Here is a 26,539-nt window from a genome sequence, read left to right as displayed (position 1 = left end):
AAGAACACAAAATACAATAGGGGAAATTGCTTGAAAAATGTGTATATTGTGAGAAATTGCATACAAAAACCTTGCATGTCAGGAGAACTGTGAATGGAAGTGCTGGTGGATTTTCACGAGGACTGTGGCAAACTGAATTTAAGATTGGAAAAGTAAGAATCTGAGGGAAACTGACAGCGACCGAGTTGTCCATCTCCATGTGCAGTAATTAACTGGCAGCCTGCTTCTGTGCATGTTGACACAGGATAAAAGCTCAAACGCCGTATAACATGACAGGAACAAAACTGTCTCTAACTTGGTTTAGAGCCCAGCTAGGAGGACAGCAATTGGAAGTGGGACCTTTCTTGGTATGAAGTGATGGGCTGAAGGAAGGTTCAGCACTTATGCCCATGGGCCTATTTTGTGCTTTAAGATCAGACATGCGCAGAAGATTGCAGCTTGGCAGCCTATTTTTTATACAGCTGCTGTATATTTTGCTAGTGTTGTGGAAATATAGAGAATGGCCTTGCAAAAAAAGTTGTTCTTTTTTTAACAAGGAAAATTCTGAGGGCCATATAACATAGTACAGTGGTACCTCGGGTTAAGAACTTAATTCGTTCTGGAGGTCCGTTCTTAACCTGAAACTGTTCTTAACCTGGGTACCACTTTAGCTAATGGGGTCTCCTGCTGCCGCCGCGCCGCAACTGTGCAATTTCTGTTCTCATCCTGAAGCAAAGTTCTTAACCCGAGGTACTATTTCTGGATTAGCGGAGTCTGTAACCTGAAGTGTCTGTAACCCGAGGTACCACTGTATGTTGTTCATAGATGTTTTGAGAATGGTATGCCCAGTATAATGTGTTCCTCTCTCAGCGTGCCCCCAACATCTGTTCCAAAGTGTCCACCAACCCTCTGGAGCAGATTTTGCAGGTACACGTGGAAGTCCTGTTACACAAGAGGAGGTCTGTTGTGAATGCAACCCAAAGCACAGTACACTGGTACCTCTGGTTACGTGCTTAATTCGTTCCGGAGGTCCGTTCTTAACCTGAAACTGTTCTTAACCTGAGGTACCACTTTAGCTAATGGAGCCTGCCGCCGCTGCGCGATTTCTGTTCTCATCCTGAAGCAAAGTTCTTAATCCGAGGTACTATTTCTGGGTTAGCGGAGTCTGTAACCTGAAGCGTATGTAACCTGAAGCGTATGTAACCCGAGGTACCACTGTATACTCTTCTGCAGAATTATGCAGCATATAGAATTATGCTGTGCGGCTGGATGCGAACCTACAATAGCATAACAGTGTGCTGGAGGGTCACGATGACATGATGCTTGTAACTGACAGCCTCCCCTTCAGATCTCCGTAGTTTCAAATGCCGCCAATACTTCTTTTTTGTGAGGTTGCCATTATTATGTGCAGTTGCCAAACATCCTGCTACGGCTTCCTCCTTCGACTCCTCAGTATTCCCACTTCCTCCTCAAAGAAGCCGTTTCTTCAGAGGCCTCACGCCAAAGAGCAGCGAGGAATCAAGAATGAGCCGTCCATATGGAAACCTGCCTTAAACAGAGTCAGGCCACAGGCCTACCCAGATAGTTGCAGGTAGATCTCACCTTAGGCTGGGGTTATGTTCCTGACTATTGTGTGCATAAGCAAAATTATGTAAAGCCCGAATGAGCCCTGGAACAGTCCTGTGCGGCAATCTCTACATGTCCAAAATGGGAGAATAGTAGTAGTAGTAGTAGTAGTAGTAGTAGTAGTAGTAGTAATAATAATAATAATAATAATAATAATAATTATTATTATTATTATTATTATTATTATTATTATTATTATTTATACCCTGCCCTCCCCATGCTCAGGGTGTCTAACACCAATAAAATCACAGTAAAAACATAATAGGGGGAAAAACCCAATTTAAAATACAAGTTAAAGTGCAATTTAAAATGCAGCCTCATTTTAAAAGTAGCCAATAACTTAAGACCATAAGGGGGTTGGATAACTCCAAAGAAAATATGGGCATCCTACCATACCCTCTGACATTTCTCCGATGAAAATAGGGACATTCTGGGATCAAATCAGAAACCTAAATCTCTAAATCAGGGATATCCCTGGGAAACAGAGGCATTTGAAGAGTCTGTTGCTGCACCAGGAAGTTGTGAACTAAGCGAGAAATTCTAGCATAATCAATTTTATGGGACCTCAACTTGCAGCCTCGCCAATGGAAAATGTATCTTCATTGACTCCTATTTAATTGATTTATCAGTTATTTTTAACTTATTGCTTTAGTATGGGCACATCCAGAAAAGTTTCTTACCCCTGAAATTTGTAGCTTTGCCACAGAACGGGGGATGGCCAGAATTTGGTCCTGTTCATAATTTTGTGCGTTGCCATGGGAGCTGCATCCCATGTTAATTGGGCGTTTGTGTGCGTGAAATAACCACATGGAAAGTCATGTGGGTCTTTCCATCCCACATGTTGCCTTTCTGGGAAGAATGGCAGCAATCCAGTGAGAAATAACCACATGATCTGCCTCACCTTATTTGTTGTGTCAACCACACGGTGGATCCAGTAGGGTGGACTTTTGTATGTTACGCAACATACAAAACCTATTTACAGTACTTCCACGAGAGAAATACTCCCCACCCACCCGGTGTTTTTATCTGTTCCTATTTTATCTGTAAGCCAGCCATCTTGAATCATTGTCAGTGAAAAAGGCAGGCCATAAACAAATATAAAATATAATATAAAAGTAATAATGAGAATAACCTTATAACCCACACTCAGGCTTCTTTCGATGGGGAAAGGTCTGTAAGAGGGCTTTGTGCCCGTGGGTGGGCCATCATTTTCTGCTAAGGCAGACCTCTACCACGACCAAAGTGTTTGTTTTATGAAAAGCATATGAGGAATGAGGCTGTCGGGAAAGAGTTGGCATTCATGGGTGCAGGCGATGTTCTCTTTCTGCTGCAGAATGTGCTGGAGCCCAGTGGGCCTGCAAGCCAGGCAGACTCTGAACAAGAACACAAAATTTGGGCATGTTTGCGGCAGTGGTGTTTTTCTAGAAAAAAAGATGTGCTGGAACTCACCACGAACATTTCCCTTGTACTCTTACGATGGCAATGGAGCACCCCCAAGAGGTGCTCCGGAACCAAGTTCCTGTGAGTTCCAGCTGAAGAAAGAAAAAAGCCCTGGTTTTCAGTGATATCATTCCTCCCAACCAACCTCCTGAGCGATGAGAATTTGGGAATAAGTTCTAGCAAAGTCAGAGGTAAAGGAACCCCTGACCATTAGGTCACGGATGACTCTGGGGTTGTGGCACTTTATCGTGCTTTATTGGCCAAGGGAACCGGCGTACAGCTTCCGGGTCATGTGGCCAGCATGACAAAGCTGCTTCTGGCAAACCAGAGCAGTGCATGGAAACGCCCTTTACCTTCCCATCAGAGCAGTACCTATTTATCTACTTGCACTTTGACGTACTTTCGAACTGCTAGGTTGGCAGGAGCAGGGACCGAGCAACGGGAGCTCACCCCATAGCGGGGATTCGAACCGCCGACCTTCTGATCAGCAAGCCCTAGGCTCTGTGGTTTAACCCACAGTGCCACCCACATCCCTTCTAGCATAGTAGAATGTGTGCGTCCCCCCCAGGTTCACACATTAAAAATGTGAGGCTTGTATTTATCTCTGGTGTGGTCATTAGGCAGTTGGGTGACACTGGTGACAGTTATGAAAGTGCCAGTTTTGACCTGCCAAGTTCAAGCAAACAGCAATTAACTTTAATAATATTTAGAAACGGCAATCTTAATTTTTGTTGGAGGGCAATCTGCGAGGAAGCAGCTGGCTGAGAGTGAAGTAAGATTCCTGTGACACTGGAGGGCAGTATGTGTGTTCTGTACTACTCTAGTAGCTGCTTTGTAAACTGATGTTCACACAGTGAAAAAGCGTTTACGAACAGTTTAATTACTAGTATTCAGTATTTAGGGCTCAACCTTTGTAAAGCACAGTCCTGTCATCATTTGTCATGGAGCATCTTTGAAACAGATGCCCATTCTGGTTGGCATTTTGCCACCATCCATGCGTTTCCAAAAATTGGGGACTGCTTGCTTTTAAAAAATGATTTGTAAATTGACAAGTGCAAACTCTCAAGCATTTGTAGAGGGGCAGAATGAACGCTCTTTCCTCTCCTTGTCCTGTGTCAGCCACAGGACTGTTTAGGAGAATTGAGAGCTTGGTTTCCCGGCCGCCATTTTTTGAACCAGCCTGAACATCGTGAAGAAAGGTTGATGTAGCTTGGGAATGTGTGGCATGTTGCTTTGACTGGACAGCAGTGGAGATGTTTCAAGATCCAGGAAGGGGTCTTTTTGTTACTTATAAGAATTCAAAGGTCTCATAAAACATAAAATATACAGTGGTACCTCGGGTTACATACGCTTCAGGTTACAGACTCCGCTAACCCAGAAATATTACCTTGGGTTAAGAAGTTTGCTTCAGGATGAGAACAGAAATCGCGTGGTGGCAGCAGGAAGCCCCATTAGCTAAAATGGTGCTTCAGGTTAAGAACAGTTTCAGGTTAAGAACAGACCTCCAGAACGAATTAAGTTCTTAACCCGAGGTACCACTGTAATTTAAAAAATAATATAAAATATAAAATAAATGTTCAGAAGTCCACAAGGTAAACACACATGTGTCTGTGTGTGTGTGTGTGTGTGTGTGTGTGTGTGAGAGAGAGAGAGAGAGAGAGAGAGAGAGAGAGAGAGAGAATAGTTTTTACTGGTTTTACAAATACAAAATACAAATGAACAGAGAATTAAAAAGTACAGTCAAACCCCGGTTGTCGAACATAATCAGTTCCGGAAGACCGTTCGACTTCTGAAATGTTCGACAACCGAGGTGTGGCTTCTGATTGGTTGCAAGAACTTCTTGCACTCAAACGGAAGCCATGTCAGACTTTCGGGTTCCAAAAAACATTCGAAAACCAGAGCATTTACTTCTGGTTTTTTGGTGTTCGGGAGCCGAAATGTTCGAAAACGGAGCCATTTGAGAACCGAGGTTTGATTGTATATTTATATAAAGAGATTCTCTGAATTTCAAGACTCGCTCCCCTCCCAATCTCCTCTATGGGGTCTCATTTTAAACATCTACTACTGCATATTCATCCATACTCCAATTTTTATATCAAACCATATTATCCATCGTAATTTTTACACTAGAAGTGACATCAAAATCCTGCCTTTGTTTCTGTCTGCTTATAGTGGTCTCATAAATAACTCACAATTTTTTTCCATTCTTTCATAAGTTTTTCTCCTATTGGTTTCTGAGTTTTCCAGTCAGTTTTGCCATCTACACGCATAAGTATATAAACCACACGTCTGAAAAAGTATAGGACAGCAATCCTGAAGCCATCTTGACTCTTAATTACCTCAAATATTTCCTCTGCAGAAGGAAATATCTTGGAAAAGCCTTTCCCAATGTCCCCCCACCTCCCACTTACAAATCCTTCAAATCCTGTCTTAAGGGCAAATTTTGTGTATGAATACACCTGTATTCAGAACTAAAGTCTTTACCATTTCAAAAGAATGGCCAGACTTACCAGGTAATGCAATCAGTAAATATCAGGTATCTTGTCAGACAGCAGACAAACCACACCCTCAAATTTCTGTTGTAGACCGCCTCTTTCTGTGAACTATGTATGACGCTTTTTTTTTTTTTTGGGAGGGGTGTCTTTGGCTAAGGGGATGGGCAATTTCTAAAGTATTTTAATCATTCTTGTGCATCCTTATTCTGGGTCCTCACCTCCTTGCAAAGGGGGTGGGAAACTGCGTTGCAACAGAAAAATAAAGATCTACATTGATTTCGGCTTTATTAAACTTTATTAGTACTATACATACAATACATTTTACAAAAACAAAACAAACAAAAACAAAACACAACAGACAAAACAATACAGTCACAACAAACAAAAACACCAAAAAAATGTTCTCTTGACTTCCATTCATCCCCTTGTGTTATCTGAATTTCATTTTCTACTTCACCCTTTTTATTTTTATTTTTCTAGATGTTTAGAATTACTTTTTTATTTATTCCTCTATTGTCTTGCAAGATTCAGTCCAGACCTGTCAAAGCATTTCACTTTTTACAGTGCTGTTTTATATACTCTCTAAAGACATTCCATTCTTTATCTAGTCTCTGTTTTGAGTTGTCTCTTAGTCTTTCCGTCATTTTGGCTAATTCTATATATTCTATCTTCACCTGCCAGTCTAATATGGTTGGTATCACTTTTCCTTTCCAATTTTTTTGCTATTAAAATTTTAGCCACTGAAAATTCTTCTGATTTTTATTTAATTTTTTTTTGTATTTCAGTGGCCATAATGCCTAATAGGAAGGCTTTTGTTTTGTTTTTTAAAAAGGAATGTTTACAGATTTTTTAAAAAGTTCATTGTACATTGTATCCCAGAATTCTCTTATTTTCACACAACTCCACAACATATGCAACATTTTACCATCTGCTTTTTTACACTCTGGTGTCTCTTCAGGTCGTGTAAATCTTTCAATTTCTACATCGCATTTCTGAATGCAAAATATGTACTCTAAGAATGTGCTGAAGCGCCTCTCCCCTTGTGCTGTGTGGAGTGTGTATGTGTGTTTAGGGCTCTGGAAAAGGAAAGAACTTCATTAAACGCTTTTCTAAGTGGTAAAAAGAGCTCCAGTTTTTCATGAACTGTGCTGTGCTGGTGGTTGGTGGCTTCCTTATAGAGGCAAGGCACCTGTTTCCTGAACTGAGCTTGCCCTCCATCATGTCAACACATGGTCATATCAACCATGAAATACTTGTCCCCTAATTAAAAGGTAAAGGTAAAGGACCCCTGACCATTAGCTCCAGTCGTAGACGACTCTGGAGTTGCGGCACACATCTCGCTTTACTGGCTAAGGGAGCTGGTGTCCAGCTTCCGGGTCATGTGGCCAGCATGACTAAGCCACTTCTGGTGAACCAGAGCAGCGCACGGAAACGCTGTTTACCTTCTTGCCAGAGTGGTACCTATTTATCTACTTGCACTTTGATGTGCTTTCGAACTGCTAGGTTGGCAGGAGCAGGGACCGAGCAACGGGAGCTCACCCCGTTGTGGGGATTTGAACCGCCAACCTTCTGATCGGCAAGCCCTAGGCTCTGTGGTTTAGACCACAGCGCCACCCATGTCCCTTTTTTTGTTCCCCAATTAGCCAGTGTCAAAGCTTCTAGGCAGTGCCGTATTTACATATAAGCTAAACAAGCTATAGCTTAGGACCTCTCTTGGGGACCCCCCAAAAAATTTAAAGGAAAAAACCCCTGGATGTACATTTCTAAAATATAAGATAAAAAACAAGTAAAATAAAACCTACATACAGCAACAGTGTTGCTCCCTAAAATATCACTGGTTTGCTCATTTCTATATATAGAGTGCCTGCATTCTGCATGTGCAAATGGCTTTAGATACCTATTAGGTCCATAAATGACCATATAGCATATATTCAACATAAAAACAGCGACAATTTGTTGTTGACAAAGGACAGCTGGACATAAAAAGTAGCTTAGGGTTTCATCAAAGCTAAATCAGGCCCTGCTTCTAGGGAACAATGGCCCCCATTTGGGAAGTTCTCCTGGTTAAGTTGCTGTGGATGATTTATATCAATCCACAGATTTCGGAAGAAATACATGGGAGTCCAGAGGATTCCGTTCAGCTGCCTAATATGATAAATTCCTCATTTCTGAGTTGGTTTTCATGAAGTTATAAAATGAGATATAACCCAGAGATTTGCTCAACGTCTCTACAACGTTCTCAGCTGAGATTTAGCTTCATGCAGGAATTTTGTATTGCCAACATATTCAGTGTTTTGTTCGCTTTGCTATTATAAATATTTTGGCTATTGTGTGTGTGTGTGTGTGTGTGTGTGTGCGCATGCCTCCCTCATATGTATTGTTGTTAATTCACTTCACATGTATGGAAGTGTGGGGAACCTCTGGCCCTCCACATATTGCTGAACAACAACTTCCATCGCCTATGGCTAATGCTTCCCTTGCTACCTGTATCATCACACTTTCTTTTGGTAAACTGATTTCTTTGGGCTTGCAACATCACCAATGTCATCCATCTCCAGCCTTCCATTCTCATTAAAATTACCAATTATTAGGTATTTTTGTATGGTTTGTAGATTATTATATCCAGTTCAATATGCAGAAGACAGATTTATTATGTTGTTGTTGTTTAGTCGTTTAGTCGTGTCCGACTCTTCGTGACCCCATGGACCAGAGCACGCCAGGCACTTCTGTCTTCCACTGCCTCCCGCAGTTTGGTCAGACTCATGCTGGTAGCTTCGAGAACGCTGTCCCATCATCTCGTCCTCTGTAGTCCCCTTCTCCTTGTGCCCTCCATCTTTCCCAACATCAGGGTCTTTTCCAGGGAGTCTTCTCTTCTCAGGAGGTGGCCAAAGTATTGGAGCCTCAGCTTCAGGATCTGTCCTTCCAGTGAGCACTCAGGACTGATTTCCTTCAGAATGGAGAGGTTTGATCTTCTTGCAGTCCATGGGACTCTCAAGAGTCTCCTCCAGCACCAGAATTCAAAAGCATCAATTCTTCAGCGATCAGCCTTCTTTATGGTCCAGTTCTCATCTGTTTATCCCACTATAAGAAATTATATTGTCAGTACAACCTTTCTCTCGTGCATTAATTTCTTAATTTCCTATTTGACTTATTTCCTGTTCCTGCACTGATGTATAGCTTTTACTTTTTGCTTCTCTCCCAATGCTAGTTCAGCCTTCCCCCGCCTTTCCTTCTGTCTCAGGTGGTTGGTTTGTGCGTGTTTTTTTAATTGTGAACCTGTGAGATGTTTTTGATTTCTTCTGCCACCTAGTGCATTTTATGGCCGCCTGTAAGGGTTGGGCATTTGCCATTTAAGCTAGAAATCTACCAACTTCTGAAATTAGTTTGTGTGGTGTGTCCCATATGTTTTGTCCAGGTTATATTTGATCCTAAGAGATGTGATTGTGGATTACAGATGCTTGAGGAATTTGATCTGTGTGATTTTGGATGTGAATGGACCTGACCCACATCTCACGGACTAATGTGTTGATTGTCACTTAATCATCCATAGGTTTTTGTAGTTTCCAAATTGTCCACTTCTCTGCTCATATTTTGAGGGAATATAAAAACACAAATTTTGAGAGAAAAACACATTTATAAATACATATTTAGATACTTATTTAAATGTGGTGTGCATGTATGTGGATCAAAACATTGCAGATTAATGTGGAAATGGAGCAAAATGAATTTATGGGTGAACATATTGTCACAGAATGGAAGCGGACCGATTCCACCGTTTAGATTGTGGAAGGATCTGTCAACTTAGGTCCTCCCAGTTTCTCATTTTCCTGCCAACTTAAATTGGGTTCTTCACATTTCTACAGCATTTTGTAAACTTTCTTTAAAAAAACAATCCTCGTGGAAATTCTTCGATATTTTTGTGCAACTTTCTCCCAATAAGCACATTTTGGTAGGCAATTTTCACAAGCAGTTTCTGCTGATATAACACATGTTTGTATGTTGTTTTCAGTGGTATATTCATTTTAATGCACATTTTAATCTATTATATGCATTTTTCTAAACGTTGGTTTATTGGAGAACTGCATTGCAAAATTCGGATTAAGTGCAAATTTGGAATTGACTAGCAGTTCAATTCCATGCATGTTTGGTAAGCATAGGTAGGATCGTTGTGTATTTCTGATTGCAGTATCAAAAACTGAGCTGTCCAGCAAACTGAAAACTATAGTAGCTAAATGGATCTTACATAAGTCTTAGTACCAGGGAATATGAAGCAGTGTACAGTGGTACCTCGGGTTAAGTACTTAATTCGTTCCGGAGGTCCATTCTTAACCTGAAACTGTTCTTAACCTGAAGCACCACTTTAGCTAATGGGGCCTCCTGCTGCTGCCGCGCTGCCAGAGCACGATTTCTTTTCTCATCCTGAAGCAAAGTTCTTAACCCGAGGTACTATATCTGGGTTAGCGGAGTCTGTAACCTGAAGCGTATGTAACCTGAGGTACCACTGTATTATGGTCATGTTCCTGCTCTGCTTGTGAACTTCTAGACTGGCTATAGAAAAATGCTGGAGTAGGTGGACTCCTATTTGACCCAGCAAGGATATCCTTATGTTCTAAACTGTTGTCTTTTATTACACACTGATGTCTATCTGCCCATGCCTCTAGAGTTACGTTAACTCTCTCCATGTCTTTTCTCTTCAGGTTAGATGCTGAGGACGGGGAAATTGTGTGTCCTGGGGCTCTTTGTGTCATGGTGAAACTGATTTGCAAGCTCTACAATGAGGCCTACCCAGAAGTAAGTCCTGCCTTCATAGTCGTTTGTTGGCTCGTTGGTTCCTTAGATTACAAGGCCCCATAGGATCAAAAGCAAATGTTGCATTGCTTTCAGATTAAAGGATTCCTTCCAGCCTCTTTCGAGTGGGGCCTAAAAGCCCCACTTTGGGAAAACAAATGGAATTGCTGCAGCCTTTCTTTGCCCTAGTACTCAGCTCTGAAAGATGGGGAGGCATCCATTGAAGGTCAACTTCCAGAAAGGGTAAAGGTAAAGGGACCCCTGACCATTAGGTCCAGTCGTGACCGACTCTGGGGTTGCGGCGCTCATCTCGCTTTATTGGCCGAGGGAGCCGGTGTACAGCTTCCGGGTCATGTGGCCAACATGACTAAGCCACTTTTGGCGAACCAGAGCAGCGCATAGAAACGCTGTTTACCTTCCCGCCGGAGTGGTACCTATTTATCTACTTGCACTTTGACATGCTTTCGAAATGCTAGGTTGGCAGGAGCAGGGACCGAGCAATGGGAGCTCACCTCAATGCGGGGATTCGAACCGCCGACCTTCTGACTGGCAAGTCCTAGGCTCTGTGGTTTAACCCACAGTGCCACCCGCATCCCAGAAAGGGTAAAGGGAACCTTTATTCTAGAAAGGTTTACCCATCAAATGATCTCTTTACCCATCAAATGATCCATCTGCTGACAAGGGAGGGGGCAATTTGTATTTCTATCAGGGTGTTGCCCAGCCCAGTACTGTCTCTACTTTTTTTCTCCCTCTTTATGCCAAATCTCCTTATGTCCCCCTGAATCTGTGCAGAATTTTAGGGCATTTGGGAAGTGTGGAATTTTAGGGCATTATGGGTAACTGAGTCCTTACTAACCTATTATTCTCTCCGTATCTGAGATCTGATGATTTCATCCCAGAATTCACACAGATCAAATTCCTTAAGCATTCCAAACTGAAAGCACAAGTTCAAAAGCAAACATTATTAATTTAGAATATTTATATCATGCTTAATAATCCCCAAATGCTTTCAAATGTATGAATCTGAATGCAATGGGAATAAAAAATGGGAATAAACGAGAGCAATACGTTCATAGGATCTGCAATGTAGAGAAACACAGGTACGGTTCCCAAGGCTATAAAGTTGTGAATTGCGCTGGAAAGGAGGAGATGAAAACTACTTAAAAGTATATGGCATGTTGCTGAATGACACTGTTGCCCTTAGACTTCACCCTCATGCAAAGTTGTGAGCTCGTCTGCTGATTTCTAATTGCACCTCCTGTATCCCTGACGAATTGTGGGAGTGATTTGTAGGAAAATCAATCTATAAGCTGGGGAAACAGAGACTAGTTTCCTGCCACCATTAATTTTTTTTCACTAAAACCCCCTTTTTACTGGAATGAGCATCCCTGAAAACAGCACATTTTATTCAAAACAAGGCAATCTTGTTATTGGCAGGACTGCTGTCATAATGAGAACAATCAATTCCTTGTACTCCATTATGGCCATATTGAATTTATTTGGGAGATTACTTGTTTACTTAGCCAAGATCAACATAGGTTTTCTTTTCTTTTCTTGACCTTGCTTTTTCCCCACTGAAATAATTATTAGGAAGTGCAATATTTAAAGCACAAAAAGCATTAGAAGCTACTTTAAAATATCTAGATTAAGATGCTCTCTCGGTTCTTGGAGAATTGGAGAACATGGTCCCTTAAGAGTTCTTGTGAAAAAACTCTTAGAGATGGAGAGGAGTCCATTTGGGCTTTGAGCAATTTCGGTGTGTTTCTTTAGGACTGGCCTGAACTAGTCATTAGCCCATCCAAACCCAGCTCATCAGCCATGTACTTGTGGCCTAGTGCCACCCTAGCTGTATAGACCCAAACAGAAGAATTGTTAGGCTGGCGATAAGAAGACATACTGTATATTGTTGACTTCTGCTGCAGCATGGTGCCATTGGCTCTACTCAGGACTGGGAAGAGGCCAAAGATATAGCAATAATAGCTCATTATGGTCATACTATGGTTTTCAAAGTAGTGATGTATGGAAGTGAGAGCTGGACCATAAAGAAGGCTGTTCGCCAAAGAATGGATGCTTTTGAATTATGGTGCTGGAGGAGACTCTTGAGAGTCCCATGGACTGCAAGAAGATCAAACCTCTCCATTCTTAAGGAAATCAGCCCTGAGTGCTCACTGGAGGGACAGATCCTGAAGCTGAGGCTCCAATACTTTGGCCACCTCATGAGAAGAGAAGACTCCCTGGAAAAGACCCTGATGTTGGGAAAGATGGAGGGCAGAAGGGGAAGGGGACGACAGAGGATGAGGTGGTTGGACAGTGTTCTCGGAGCTAGTAACATGAGTTTGACCAAACTGCGGGAGGCAGTGGAAGACAAGAGTGCCTGGCGTGCTTTGGTCCATGGGGTCATGAAGAGTTGAATATGACTAAATGACTAAACAACGAAGCTCATTATTATATTATTTAAATTCCCACCATGCCCCGACCATTTTCTTTTCTTTTTTGGATTTTTGGCAATATTTACAAAATCCGAAGAGTACGAAAAGACAATTGAAACATACCCTGCTCGCCAAAAAATGCATAGCAAGGCAAATCATTTCTGCAAAGTCACACGGAATTTGTTCTTTGCACAGTTAATACAAGGAAACTTACCATAAATTTTGCCACTTTTCTCTCAAGTTTATGTAGCTATAATATGTATTCAGCTAGCTATAACAATGAATTCTGATTAATTTACCACAATACCATGCAGTTTGATAGCTCTCTTTCTTCATGTTTTGTGACCCAGCTAGATTTGCTTCCCGGGGGAAGTTTAGTGGGCTGTAACTTGAATCAAGTAGATGTGCATAGCCTATAAAGGTTAAAAAAAAGGGGGGGAAGGTCAAAGACCCCTGGATGGTTAAGCCTAGTTGAAATCAACTATGGGGTGCAACACTCATCTCTGCTTTCAGGCTGAGGAAGCCAGCGTTTGTCCACAGACAGCTTTTCCGGGTCATGTGGCCAGCATGACTAAACCACTTCTGGCACAACAGAACACTGTGACGAGTGCCAGAGTGCACAGAAACGCCATTTACTTTCCCGCCACAGTGGTACCTATTTATCTACTTGCACTGGCATGCTTTCGAACTGCTAGGTTGGCAGGAGCTGGGATAGAGCAATGGGAGCTCACCTTGTCGCAGGGATTCGAACTGCTTACCTTCCGATCAGCAAGCCCAAGAGGCTCAGTGGTTTAGACCACAGCTCACCCGCCACCCGTGTCCCTGCATAGGTTATAGGGAGACTAGAGGGCCAATTATGGCCATTCAGGTTTCTCTCTGTGGCCCCCAGGACTCTTTCCAGGCCACAATCCCACTTCATGCATTATCCTTATAGTCCTCATGGTTCTCTGCCGGAGCTAGAACAAATTTGAGACAAAACTTCTGAAAATTCTCTTCTGCGAATTCTGATGGTGAAAATCAGTGTTAACATTAACCATATATTCAACATCAGACATTTGTGTTCAGTTCCCAGTAGGACTATAATATGATAGCTGGCATGGAATAGCAGCTGGCTTTTGATGAAACCTGACTTATGGCAGTGAACGTTTGATACTATCTGACAGCAGGCAGGGAACTATAATCGGTATTTGACAGCTGCCTTGAAACAGAATCTAATAACTTTATATGAACCCCATTCATTAATCCTGTCCATCACCACAAGCAAATTTCAAATTTTTATTCCGAAGCTGGATGCTGAATTCCGGGGTGAGGTTTCTACATTAAAGTCCGGCTCTCAGATTTGGAGAATCCGACAAATGCTGCCCTTTATATGATTCTGATTCATCTCTAGTTTATGTATATCCCATGAGAGTGCAGGCTTCCTTTGGAGAAATTAGCAAGCCCCTCATCTTCTTTTTTTAATTTTTATTGAGTGTTTATTTAGTTACTATATAATAAAATATAAAATATAGACTATACAAAATATAGAGTATCGAAAATTACATTTGTAGATTCCCGTTTTCAGCAGTACATTTCATTTCGTATCTATTTCATTACTAAACATGTGTATAAATAAATAAATAGTTTCCTTATTTCTATTATTGTGACTTCCCTCCACCACAGCTCAACATCTTTTGATATATTTTTGAACTTACCATTGTGTTATATATATTAGTTACCTTAACCCCAAGAACAATCTTACGATAATTTTTTTCTTAGCTTTACCAATGCCTATCGATAAATTTATTTTGGAATGAAGTTTCATCATATATTCTTCCAAACAGACCCATTCCTTCTTGAGTTTCTGATTCGATGGAAGTCTAATGGCTGCTGTCATTTTGGCCAGCTCTGTAAATTCACACAATTTGTTTAACCAATCCTCTATTGAGGGGACAATGTCCCCTTTCCAGTTTTTAGCTATTAGTAACCTGGCAGCAGGGGACGCTGGTGGCGCTGTGGGTTAAACCACAGAGCCTAGGACTTGCCGATCAGAAGGTCGGCGGTTCGAATCCCCGCGATGGGGTGAGCTCCCGTTGCTCGGTCCGTGCTCCTGCCAACCTAGCAGTTCGAAAGCACATCAAGTGCAAGTAGATAAATAGGTACCACTCCAGTGGGAAGGTAAACGGCATTTCCGTGCGCTGATCTGGTTCACCAGAAGCGGCTTAGTCATGCTGGCCACATGACCTGGAAGCTGTACGCCAGCTCCCTCGGCCAATAAAGCGAGATGAGCGCCGCAACCCCAGAGTCGGCCACGACTGGACAGGGGTCCCTTTACCCTTTACCTTTAACCTGGCAGCAGCCATGGCAAGCCCCTCATATTCTTTCTTTCTGTTCCCTCCCCTCTGTCGTTTCAGCTATCATGGGAAATCCAATACGCTGTGGCCAATCACATCCAGTCCTTGATGAAGATGGAGAAGAATCGCCAGGTGGCCTGTGGAGCTGGCCTGCTGAATGCTCTTGTTACCTCCTGCTTAGAGGTGCTACACAATGACAACAACCCCTTGCATCTGCCTCTAATCAGACTCTTTGAGAAACTTGCGTCCCAGTCAATTGAGCCCAATGTCTTAAGGTACTTCCTTTCAGGCATTTTGGTTCTGGAACATTAGGGACTTGTGGTCATCTCCTCTTGAAGCAAAGGGGGACTGAGCCCTCTTTGTAGCTAAGATGCTTAGTAGATGCTTTGTCCGCATCAGGGGTCAGCAAACATTTTCAGCAGGGGGCAGGTCTACTGTCCCTCAGACCTTGTGGGGGGCTGGACTATATTTTGAAAAAAATAATGAACAAATTCCTATGCCCCACAAATAACCCAGAGATGCATTTTAAATATAAGGACCCATTCTACTCATGTAAAAACACGCTGATTCCCGGGCCGGTTTGAGAAGGCGATTGGGCCAGATCTGGCCCCCGGGGCCTTAGTTTGCCTACCCATGGTCTGCATATTAAGAAAAATCTGTTGTTGGAAGCTCAGAAGTTGACAACCGCGTTCAGAATGGTGTCCCTTCCCGAAGATGGCATTTCTCAATTTGTGCTAATGCAAGTTATTTGGCGTACTTTCATGCTGTATTTGATTAATCTGCATTTATGAAACAAATCAATATTTGCACTTTAAAGTACAAAAACCAACAGAAGAAAAACTAAAGAAGCCTGTTATAATAATCTGAAACATGCTTAATTTTTCCAGCACTGTTGGCTTTGGCTACCAGTTTAGGATCGGTCCCAATGGATAAGCATACTTATCTGTATTGTAGATATAAAATGAAGCTTCCAAGTATATACACAGCTAAAATGTATATATATATATATTACTGGCGCGTGCCTTACTTAGTAGCATGCTTAGATTTCAGATAAGGATTAGCCAAACTGAATTCATTTCTCACTAAAATTGACAGGCTGAAGACTAAGCTATACAGTATTTAAATTAATTTATTTAGTGAAATGGAAGCATGGCGTACAAGTGAATTGGTGTGTGTTGATAACTGTTTTTTGGCCTCTGACCATCTGTCACTGCAGAAGAGCAGCAGCTATCATCCCCACCTGACTGCCCCTCCTTTCTTCCAGTAAGGACTGGGCTCCCTCCGGAAGAGTGGAAGCAGGCAGATTTTGGCAGCTGCTATTTTTTTACTGGGTTAGGCTGCCTCACACAAAGGTTCCTGTCGCCTTTGCTTGGCCATGTGAGCAAAATCTTACTTTCTTTGACTTGCCTTTCTCAGACAGTTCCTTTGCCTCAGGACAACATGGCTGCCTGTAGCACCAGGGTCTGGTGTACGTCCATCCTCAACTTCTCTCTGTGACAGAAGTGGCTCATGTTATGCATCTTGGAATGAAGGTGAGGCCTGGCCAGGAGCAGAAGTTCTGCAAAGCTCCTGACTGGCATTCTTGGGTGGGAGCTATCTGGCTTCCTGAAAGTTCTTTGGCAGTAATTGTGGTTTTTCCATGGATGACGGCAACAGTTCATAGGCGTAGCTGCCCTGAGGAAAGGGTAGGCTTTGTCAGGAGCTCAGCCTACTCTCGAGTAAGACCCTGGTAGAGACACATGCCCGACTGGCATGTTCCCTCCCTCCTGGTCAATCATTCAGGAGCTTCAAAAGCTTTCTTCTGCCCAAACATCACAGCGACCAATGCCAAAAGACATCGGCACACTTAGGGATCCGCAGAGTTTGTGCATCATGCATGACAGAACTCAGCATTTTGGCTAATCTACTTTATTTGCATATAAACACACGGAGCACTGCAACATGGCTCCCTCTCTCCAGCATCAGACAGCAAAGAGAGAAAGAACAAAGGACAACAGTCCCACTTCACTGAACACAGTAACACAAACATCCTGTCTCCGTCACTTCCCACTTTGTGGAGTCAAAACATACACCGTCATGTGATAGACAAAAATCCCATGACTGCAATCATGGAGCAGGAATTATAACTGGCTTCAAGTTGCTGGAATAGATTTGCTTTTAATCTGATCCTTCAGGGCTTTTATAACTTTCTTATGCCCTGTCTAATGTAACAGAGCCTATATCATACCCTCCAACATTTTCCCGATGAAAATAGGAATGTGCCGCTTTCAAAACTGCAATAGCAAGTAGCCGATGTGTAGCCACACCTGTATTAGATAACATTACTGTCTTTTATTTTCAAGCAAACTAGATTGAAAATCAGCTGTTTTGCCATAGGGAGCGGGTGGCACTGTGGTCTAAACCACCAAGCCTCTTGGGTTTGCCGGTGAGCTCCCGTTGCTCTGTTCCAGCTCCTGCCAACCTCGCAGTATGAAAGCATGCCAGTGCAAATAGATAAATAGGTACCACTGTGGCGAGAAAGTAAACAGCATTTTTGTGTGCTCTGGCACTTGTCACAGTGTTCTGTTGCACCAGACGTGCTTTAGTCATGCTGGCCACATGACTCGGAAAGCTGTCTGTGGACAAACGCTGGCTCCCTCGGCCTGAAAGCGAGATGAGTGCCTCAACCCCTTTTTACCTTCTAGGAGAACAAGGGAGAAGTTCATGGCACCTCTTTTTCTAGAAAAATAGCACTGGTTGTACAGATCAGCCCTCAGATCACACTCCTAACTCCCAGTTGTGGAATGCTTTGCTGTGTTCCTATACCTACACTTCTTCTTCCTCCAGTTGCACCTCCCAGAAGTTCTCCCTTGAAGGCAGAACCCAAGATCCATAACAGAGTGCATGACACTATGCGTTTGCCGTTATAGGTTCCGTAGTCACTACAGCGAAAAGTTCCGCAGATCTTCATCGGGCTTCCCTGGGCTCAGACGCATCTTGGGTATCCAACAGCTCTGCCGTAGCTCTCCAGGCAGCCATGAGCCTGGTCTCCATGACGACGCCACGCAGCCTGGATTCCCATCATGCCTGCCTGGCACCTTCATTTGTGGAATTTGACATGTCCCTGGAAGGATACGGGTACCGCATTTGCTTGTGCTTCTCTAGCTTGGCACTAACACCCTCTGCCTTTGGCCCCATATATTTTGCATTCCATTTGCAAGAATGGCACACAGTTTCATTGTGGTGTCACATTTCACATTGGACACATAATCTGGTGAACTGGGTTGGATTCCCTGCTCTTCCACATGCAGCTGCTGGGTGACCTTGGGCTAGTCCCACTTCTCTGAAGTCTCTCAGCCCCACTCACCTCACAGAGTGTTTGTTGTGGGGGAGGAAGGGAAAAGGAGATTGTTAGCCGCTTTGAGACTCCTTAGGGTAGTGATAAAGCGGGATATCAAATCCAAACTCTTCTTCTCTTCTTCTTTCGTATTCCTGTCACTTTGCCAGCTTGCAGACAAATTGCCTATTTATGAGAACAAAACAGGTCATGGGTCAAATGCACGGCAATTCCATGCTAAGGGTTTCTCGATTCTACCCTGTGATGATTTATAGCAGGGGTCAGCAACCTTTTTCAGCCGTGGGCCGGTCTACTGTCCCTCAGACCTTATGGGGGGCTGGACTATATTTTGGGGGGAAAAATGAACAAATTCCTATGCCCCACAAATAACCCAGAGATGCATTTTAAATAAAAGCACACATTCTACTCATGTAAAAACACGCTGATTCCCGGACTATCCGTGGGCTGGATTTAGAAGGCGATTGGGCCTCATCTGGCCCCTGGGCCTTAGGTTGCCTACCCCTGATTTATAGCTTTGAAGCTTGTGATGGGAGATGGCCGTGAGAGTGCCCCTGCCATTGAGATGAATGGGGAAATCCTTTCACACCCAGGGCCTGCATATGTACTTGAGAACCCACCCAGTGCGTGTACCCCCTGAACCAAGATCAGCATCTTTGATCCCACCTTCTGTTGATGTAGGATTAGGCAGCCTTTTGAGTTTGCCTGGAAATCTTCATCCTGAAGAGCAGAAAGGAGGCTAATTTGTAGACACGTGATGGTGGTGGTGCTACCACTATTGGTGATAGTGGTTGCCTATGCTTTGAGGTCCTCCCAAAGATTTTCAGTAAGCAGGTAGCCCAGGAGGTAAGCATGAAAACCTCGTCCCCATGTTTTCCTCACCTTTTCCCCATTCTAGAGAGCAGTTTCTTTTCACGAATGGTCAAATCCATCAGAAAATATCGTTACTGGGCAGTAAGAGATGGAGCCTATTCAGCCTTGGCCCTGTATCTGTGGAACTCCTTCCTGTTGGATATAGGTTTAAATCCCATCTTCATTAACATTACACGAGCCTCAAAATATTTTTGTTTCAGTCTGCTTTTAATGGAGGTGCTGTGCTGGATATTTAAGCCATTACTGTTTCTTTTCATTTTCATTTGTTTTATTTTAACTGCTGTACCGGCTGTTAAGTGCTTTTGTATTTATAAGGAGATTGTTTCAATGCGTTGTATAGTTTGAACGTTAACTTCAGTGGCCTTGGGAGGGCTTTGCACTGAAAGGTGGCATATAAAATATTGAAAGTAAAATAAATGAATGAATGAGTAATAATAAGGTTTAGGTAGGGGAGAGTCTAGACCAGGCCCAAAGCTGACTGCGAGAGACATATTCAAGTAGTCTTTTGATTGCTATCGATATATTGAGATACCAATATTGTCTTGTCTTTCTGTGCTTTTGTAGCTGTCTGTTTCTTCCAGCATTGTCTACTGTTCTGGGGCCCAACGCTGAATCCTCCATCTTGGGAGGAACTGGAAAAGGTAAATATTTCCAGGTGAACATAAAGTCTGGTGCAAACTGTGAGAAGGACTTAAAACTACCCACATGATCTACACTCTTCAACCATTTGAATATGGGGAGGGAGCTGACTGGGGAGGAACAGGAAGCAAAGGAAGAGCAGAACCTTCTTTTCCCTGGCCAGCTATCGGCCAGCACAGGGAAGCAGGTGGCGCTGTGGTCTAAACCACTGAGCCTCTTGGGCTTGCTGATGAGAAGGTCAGCAGTTCAAATCCCCACAACGGGGTGAGCTCCTGTTGCTCGGTCCCAGCTCCTGCCAACCTAGCAGTTCGAAAGCATGCCAGTGCAAGTAGATAAATAGGTACCACTCCAGTGGGAAGGTAAACGGCATTTCTGTGCCCTGATCTGGTTCACCAGAAGCAGCTTAGTCATGCTGGCCACATGACCCGGAAGCTGTACGGCATTTCCATGCACTCTGGCTTACATAACGGTGTCCTGTTGTGCCAGAGGCTGTTCAGTCATGCTGGTCACATGACCCGGGAAGCTGTCTGTGGACAAACGCCAGCTCCCTCAGCCTGAAAGCGAGATGTGCGCCGCAACCCCTATAGTTGCCTTTGACTGGACTTAACCGCCCAGGGGTCCTTTATCTTTACCTTTTTATCACCTGGATAGGTAAAGGTTAAGGTACCCCTGACTGTTAGGTCCAGTCGCAGACGACTCTGGGGTTGTGGCGCTCATCTTGCTCTACAGGCCGAGGGAGCCGGTGTTTGTCCGCAGACAGCTTCTGGGTCATGTGGCCAGCATGACTAAGCCGCTTCTGGCGAACCAGAGCAGTGCACGGAAACGGCGTTTACCTTCCCGCCGGAGTGGTACCTATTTATCTACTTGCACTTCGACGTGCTTTTGAACTGCTAGGTTGGCAGGAGCAGGGACTGAGCAACGGGAGCTCACCCCGTCGCGGGGATTCGAACCACCAACCTTCTGATCACCAAGCCCTAAGCTCTGTGGTTTAGACCACAGCGCCACCTGCGTCCCTTTATAGTCTCCTTCAATTGGAAGTATAAAGGAGCTGCCAGACCATTCAGTTCAGTATTGTTGACACTGACTAGATGGCTCTCCAGGGTTGCAGGCAGACATGCTTCCCAGCCCTTCCTCAAGATGCCAGGGGTGGAAGCTGGCACCTTGTGCTCTGCCACTGAGCTATGACCCATTCCCTACACTTTACAGGTGTTGAAGGATAAGGCCCCTACTTACCAACTTGCATTCTGACCGTACATTAATTCAAATAATTCAGGGGAGGTCGGGTAGACATTGAAGTCATCCCACAGGGACAGGGATGGGAAGGCATGCTTCACAGGTTGATATTTTAGGGAGCACTCCTCCCCCAGCTAAGATAATAAACCTGTTCAGTGACCTCCATTCAGGTTCTCCACTTCTTCTGTGTGGAAAGTGAGGTTGTGCTTGTCAGGAGCTCAGCCTACACTTGAGTAGGACCCTGGGAGAGACACATGCCCGACTGGCATGTTCTCTCCCTCCTGGTCATTCGTTTGGGAGCTTCAAAAGCTTTCTTCAGCCCGAACATCACAGCGACCAATGCCAACCGACACTGGCACACTTAGGTGAGGCGTTCTCAAAGTAAAGGAAGGATTGAACTCTGATTAAAAAGAATACACATAGAGGCTTGAACCAGCAAGACTCTGGGAAGGGTGCGTATAATAATCTCTCCCTCCACCCCTGGCCAAGGTCATTTTATTCACAAAAGAACTTTTTACAGAGTGTTCGAAAGAACCAATCGGATTTCTTCTGAGCATTTCAACAAACCCCACGTGGGGACAAAGTTAAACTACCAAAACTAATTAAGCACACGTATTTCTGGGGTAAACAAAACAGAACTACAAAGGAGTGCATCTGGCAACCCCGGGAAGTGATAAACAAGCAATATACATGATAAGAAGGATGGCCAGAAAGACAGTGATCATTATCACCTTCAGGTGAGATCTGTTTCCTGGCCCTAAGATTAACATCCTAAGAATAACATATCAGAAAACCTACATCAAAGAAGCTTGCCCACTGTCTTTGATGACCCAGGATGCCTGCCTGACGAAGCAACTGGCAGTGTACATGACTGGTCAAGAAAGAGAAACGGAACAGGGATGCAGAGGTGTAGATTGATCAAAAATCATATCAAAATAGTTTAAACCCAGTCAACACAATGCTTTCATTGCTGACACAGATGGCTTACTGTATATTTGTTATGATTCCTCATAGCAATCGCACCTGATCACTACACTTAGGGATCCGCAGAGTTTGCGCATCATGCGTGACAGACCTCAGCAACTCAGCATTTTGGCTAATCTACTTCATTTACATATAAACACACACGGAGCACTGCAACATGGCTCCCTCTCTCTCTAGCATCAGACAGCAAAGAGAGAGAGAATAAAGGACAATAGTCCCACTTCACGGAACACAGTAACACAAACATCCTGTCTCTGTCACTTCCAACTTTGTGGAGTCAAAAAATATACCGTCATGTGATAGAAAAAAATTGCATGACTGCAATCACGGAGCAGGAATTCTAACAGTGCTCCGCTGACATGAAATTACGATCAATGTGGCCAAATTTTGTGTAGCCGCTATTAGCCGCTATTAGGCGCAGGAAACAAGAGCTTTCCAATGTCAATATGCAGGCGAAGGCAAATACTTAATTTTATGTATGTTGTCTAATTTTATATTGCTGTTATGGCCTAATCTGTATTGAAATTGTTCATTGTTTTTTCCGGTGTTATGCTTCGCTGACTAGCCATACGAGTTAATCTGGTCTGTGACCGTTTAATAAAATTTGATTTGATTTGACATTAAAGCTCCTGGAGGCAGACATATTTCCTTGTGCCTCGGGATAACTTTGCACTACCTGCAGCCAGGACAGTCCAAGTGCATCGCTACTTGACTTGCAACCTTCCTTTCTGGTTCTCTAGGCCCCAGGCCGTTCCCCCCATTGGATGGCCTGACTTTCTCCTCCTGGTTCCTGGTCAGCAAGATGGGCTCTGTTCACAGCGGCCACCCTCTCCGGTTCCTCACGCTGGTGCGTCACATGGCAAGGACAGAAGAAGAATTTGTCTGCTTTGCTGTGAGCTTTTCTCCCATGGATGGTTGCCTGACCATCTCCACTGAGGAAGTGGCATTCCAGGCCCTAGGTAAGGCCTGTGTGGGGTCAGGGCCAGGGCCCATGAGTGGCCTTGGTGAAAATGCAAAAGAAAAAAGCTTGCTAAGATATATAAGACTGAATCAGATAAGTGCTGGAGATGCAAAGAGGTTGAGGGAACATTCTTTCCTAGGTGGTGGACCTGTAAAAGGGTAAAAGAGTATTGGGAAATAATCCACAATGAATTGAAGAAAATGTTTAAAAGTACTTTTCAAAAAACAACAACACCCAGAGTCCTTTTTGTTGGGGATAATTCAGATGGAAATTCCCAGGTGTCAAAAATGGTTATTTATGTATGCTACTACTGCGGCCCGTGTTTCGTTAGCCCCCAAATGGAAAATGAGCGAGGTCCCGAATTGTACATTTCTGAGCACAATTCAAAGTGTTGGTGCTGACCTTTAAAGCCCTAAACGGCCTCGGTCCAGTATATCTGAAGGAGCGTCTCCACCCCCATCGTTCAGCCCAGACACTGAGATCCAGCACCGAGGGCCTTCTGGCGGTTCCCTCACTGCAAGAAGCCAAGTTACAGGGAACCAGGCAGAGAGCCTTCTCGGTGGTGGCGCCCTCCCTGTGGAACGCCCTCCCACCAGATGTCAAACAGAACAACAACTACCAAACTTTTAGAAGACATCTGAAGGCAGCCCTGTTTAGGCAAGCTTTTAATGTTTGATGTATCACAGTATTTTAATACTTTTTTGGAAGCCGCCCAGAGTGGCTGGGGAAGCCCAGCCAGATGGGCGGGGTATAAATAATAAATTATTATTATTTTATTATTATAAAGAAGAATGGCAACATAAGCTGAAAGAATATGCGCAGCTTGCAGACTTAACATATAGAATAAGAGGACAAGAAGAACATACGTTTAAAGAAGTTTAGAAAATGCTTATTGAATATACTGGGGGGGGGGAATTGTGTACACTTGGAAATATGGGAAGCATTAAGATAAATTCAACAGTTTAAATAAGTTTTGATGGATGTAATAATGGAATACCGAATGGTTTAGTTTATGTATCATATGCAAGGACTTATGTTTGTGCAAAATGAATCATGGAAAGAGAAGAAGGGAAGTCATTTTAAGGTTGTTTAAATGAATATTCTAAATTGTAAGAGAGCATATAACCGAAGGCAAAGCCAGCATGAGGTGCCTCTTCTGGCAAGGAGAATCTCCCAATTTCCAGATGCATTACTGACCAGAGAGTAGGGTCTCTTTGTGGCTCCCAACTTTCAAGTCCAGGGCCAAAGCCAACATTTTTTTCTTTCTTCTTTTCAAAAACTGCATTTAGCTCCCCCCACTTGCCCCCTTCATTGCACCATTAAGCAAGAAGGAACGAGGTCCACCCATCTACAGAACGGTTCGCAACACTGGTTTGGAAAAGAAACATTAAGGAATCTGCTTGGCTCCCCTCCTAATTAGTGCTACTTTGAAATTCCCTTCTAATCTACTTCTTTGTACATCTGTTAATTTCTGCTGCTTCTTGTTCCCAGTTGTGGAATCCACCCCAAGAAAACCTTCCTTCTTGAGGTTCTTTCCTGCAGAAATCTTGGATTTATAATGTCCTGAAACAGGGGTGGTTCTCCACCGGGCACTGTAGGGGACATACAATTTGCTGGCCTTGCCTTCTGCGGGAATAAGAGTCAAACTTTTGCCTGTCCCCTTGCTAGCTGACGCCATGGTAAATCCAATTTCTGCGTAAAGCTGAGCCAATGTACAGATTCTGTACTTAACAGTCACCGTTTCCTTCTGAGGGTCTTGCCACATACTTTCACACAATAAATAAGTAACGGGTGCTTATTTGTCCGGTGAGGGGGGGGGGGGCAGACATTTTTCTAGACTTGAAACAGCTCTGATTTAGGGATATCACATTTGCCAACACTCAAACTGCAACATTTTAACACTGGAAATCTGATCTTTCTCTTCGAGCGGGGTCTTCTGCCACGATTGTGAGTGCTGCGTGGAATGTCATTGCACAAATGTTGCCGGCAGCTGCACGGATAGTCTTAAGATTCCCCAACCCCTCCTAGTCAAGATATATTTCTCCAGGGTTCTTACCCAGAGGAGAGATGTATTTGCAGTCACTGAGGAATCCTAATGTTGTTGTTGTTTAGTCGTGTCCAACTCTTCGTGACCCCATGGACCAGAGCACGCCAGGCACTCCTGTCTTCCACTGCCTCCCGCAGTTTGGTCAGACTCATGTTTGTAGCTTTGAGAGCACTGTCCAACCATCTCGTCCTCTGTCGTCCCCTTCTCCTTGCGCCCTCCATCTTTCCCAACATCAGGGTCTTTTCCAGGGAGTCTTCTCTTCTCATGAGGTGGCCTCAGCTTCAGGATCTGTCCTTCCAGTGAGCACTCAGGGCTGATTTCCTTCAGAATGGATAGGTTTGATCTTCTTGCAGTCCGTGGGACTCTCAAGAATCTCCTCCAGCACCATAATTCAAAAAGCATCAATTCTTCGGCAATCAGCCTTCTTTATGGTCCATCTCTCACTTCCATACATAACTACTGGGGAAACCATAGTGGACCTTTGTTGGCAAGGTGATGTCTCTGCTTTTTAAGATGCTGTCTAGGTTTGTCATTAGGAACCCTAATATCCACTGACAATAAATAGGAATCAAGTCCTTTCATGGCATCTAGTACAGTGGTGCCTCGCAAGACGAAAAGAATCCGTTCTGTGATTCTCTTCGTCTAGCGGTTTTTTCATCTTGCGAAGCAAGCCCATTGAAGGATTAGCGGATTAGCGCTATTAGCAGCTTTTAGCGGCTTATCTGCTTAGAAAGGGGGGGGGGGAGGGGAAAAAACCAGCAGGAACTCGCAAGACATTGTCGTCTTGCGAAGCAAGCCCATAGGAAATTCGTTTTGCGAAGCACCTCCAAAACAGAAAACTCTTTCGTCTAGCGAGTTTTCCGTCTTGCGAGGCATTCGTCTTGCGGGGCACCACTGTACTTTAGTTGGAATGTTACACACTTGTATTTGTTGTGAATGACTTGCTAGCTTCTGCCATTGCAGACATGATGGAACCTGAATTTGGAGACCTTGGGCGGTCCTCTGCCTTATCTCAAGTCCAGTTCAGGTGTGCCAAGCTGCTATTGACCAGGCAGTGGCACCATCTGGCGGTGACCGTGGCTAAAGAAACGAAACAGACCTGCACCATTTCAGCCTATGTCAACGGGCAGAGAGTTGGCTCTGCAAAGGTAATTACTTTGTGCTCAGGTGAGATTGGCGCTGGGCTTATCCATGCTGCCTCTGCTGCTTTCTTCCCGGGGGGAAAACTGCTCGGTTGGAGCAAAGGGCAATTTAGATGTCTCTTCCCCCACATAGTCTGGAAAGAGAAGCTGCTGAATTGCAACTCATTACCAAACTTAAAACCATGGAGAGACCTGGTCAGAACAGAGACATTGGATTCTTATCTCGTTATACAGGA

The 26,539-nt window shown here is 43.8% G+C and overlaps 1 protein-coding gene across 1 annotated transcript in view; it reads left to right on the top strand.

Moving 5' to 3' along the window:
- WDFY4 (WDFY family member 4) overlaps positions 1–26,539 on the top strand; it is a 207,038-nt gene that overhangs the window by 40,256 nt on the left and 140,243 nt on the right. The window contains exons 13-19 of the mRNA XM_081191446.1: positions 10,238–10,331; positions 15,151–15,365; positions 16,507–16,622; positions 18,000–18,207; positions 19,862–19,938; positions 22,894–23,112; positions 26,125–26,309. Of these exons, the coding sequence (XP_081047572.1) occupies positions 10,238–10,331; positions 15,151–15,365; positions 16,507–16,622; positions 18,000–18,207; positions 19,862–19,938; positions 22,894–23,112; positions 26,125–26,309 (1,114 nt within the window). The remainder of the gene's footprint in view (positions 1–10,237; positions 10,332–15,150; positions 15,366–16,506; positions 16,623–17,999; positions 18,208–19,861; positions 19,939–22,893; positions 23,113–26,124; positions 26,310–26,539) is intronic.

This window comes from Podarcis bocagei (genome assembly GCF_964188305.1).
Source record: "Podarcis bocagei genome assembly, chromosome: 4".
NCBI classification, from domain to species: domain Eukaryota; kingdom Metazoa; phylum Chordata; class Lepidosauria; order Squamata; family Lacertidae; genus Podarcis; species Podarcis bocagei.
This window is presented reverse-complemented; position numbering and strand designations above follow the sequence as displayed.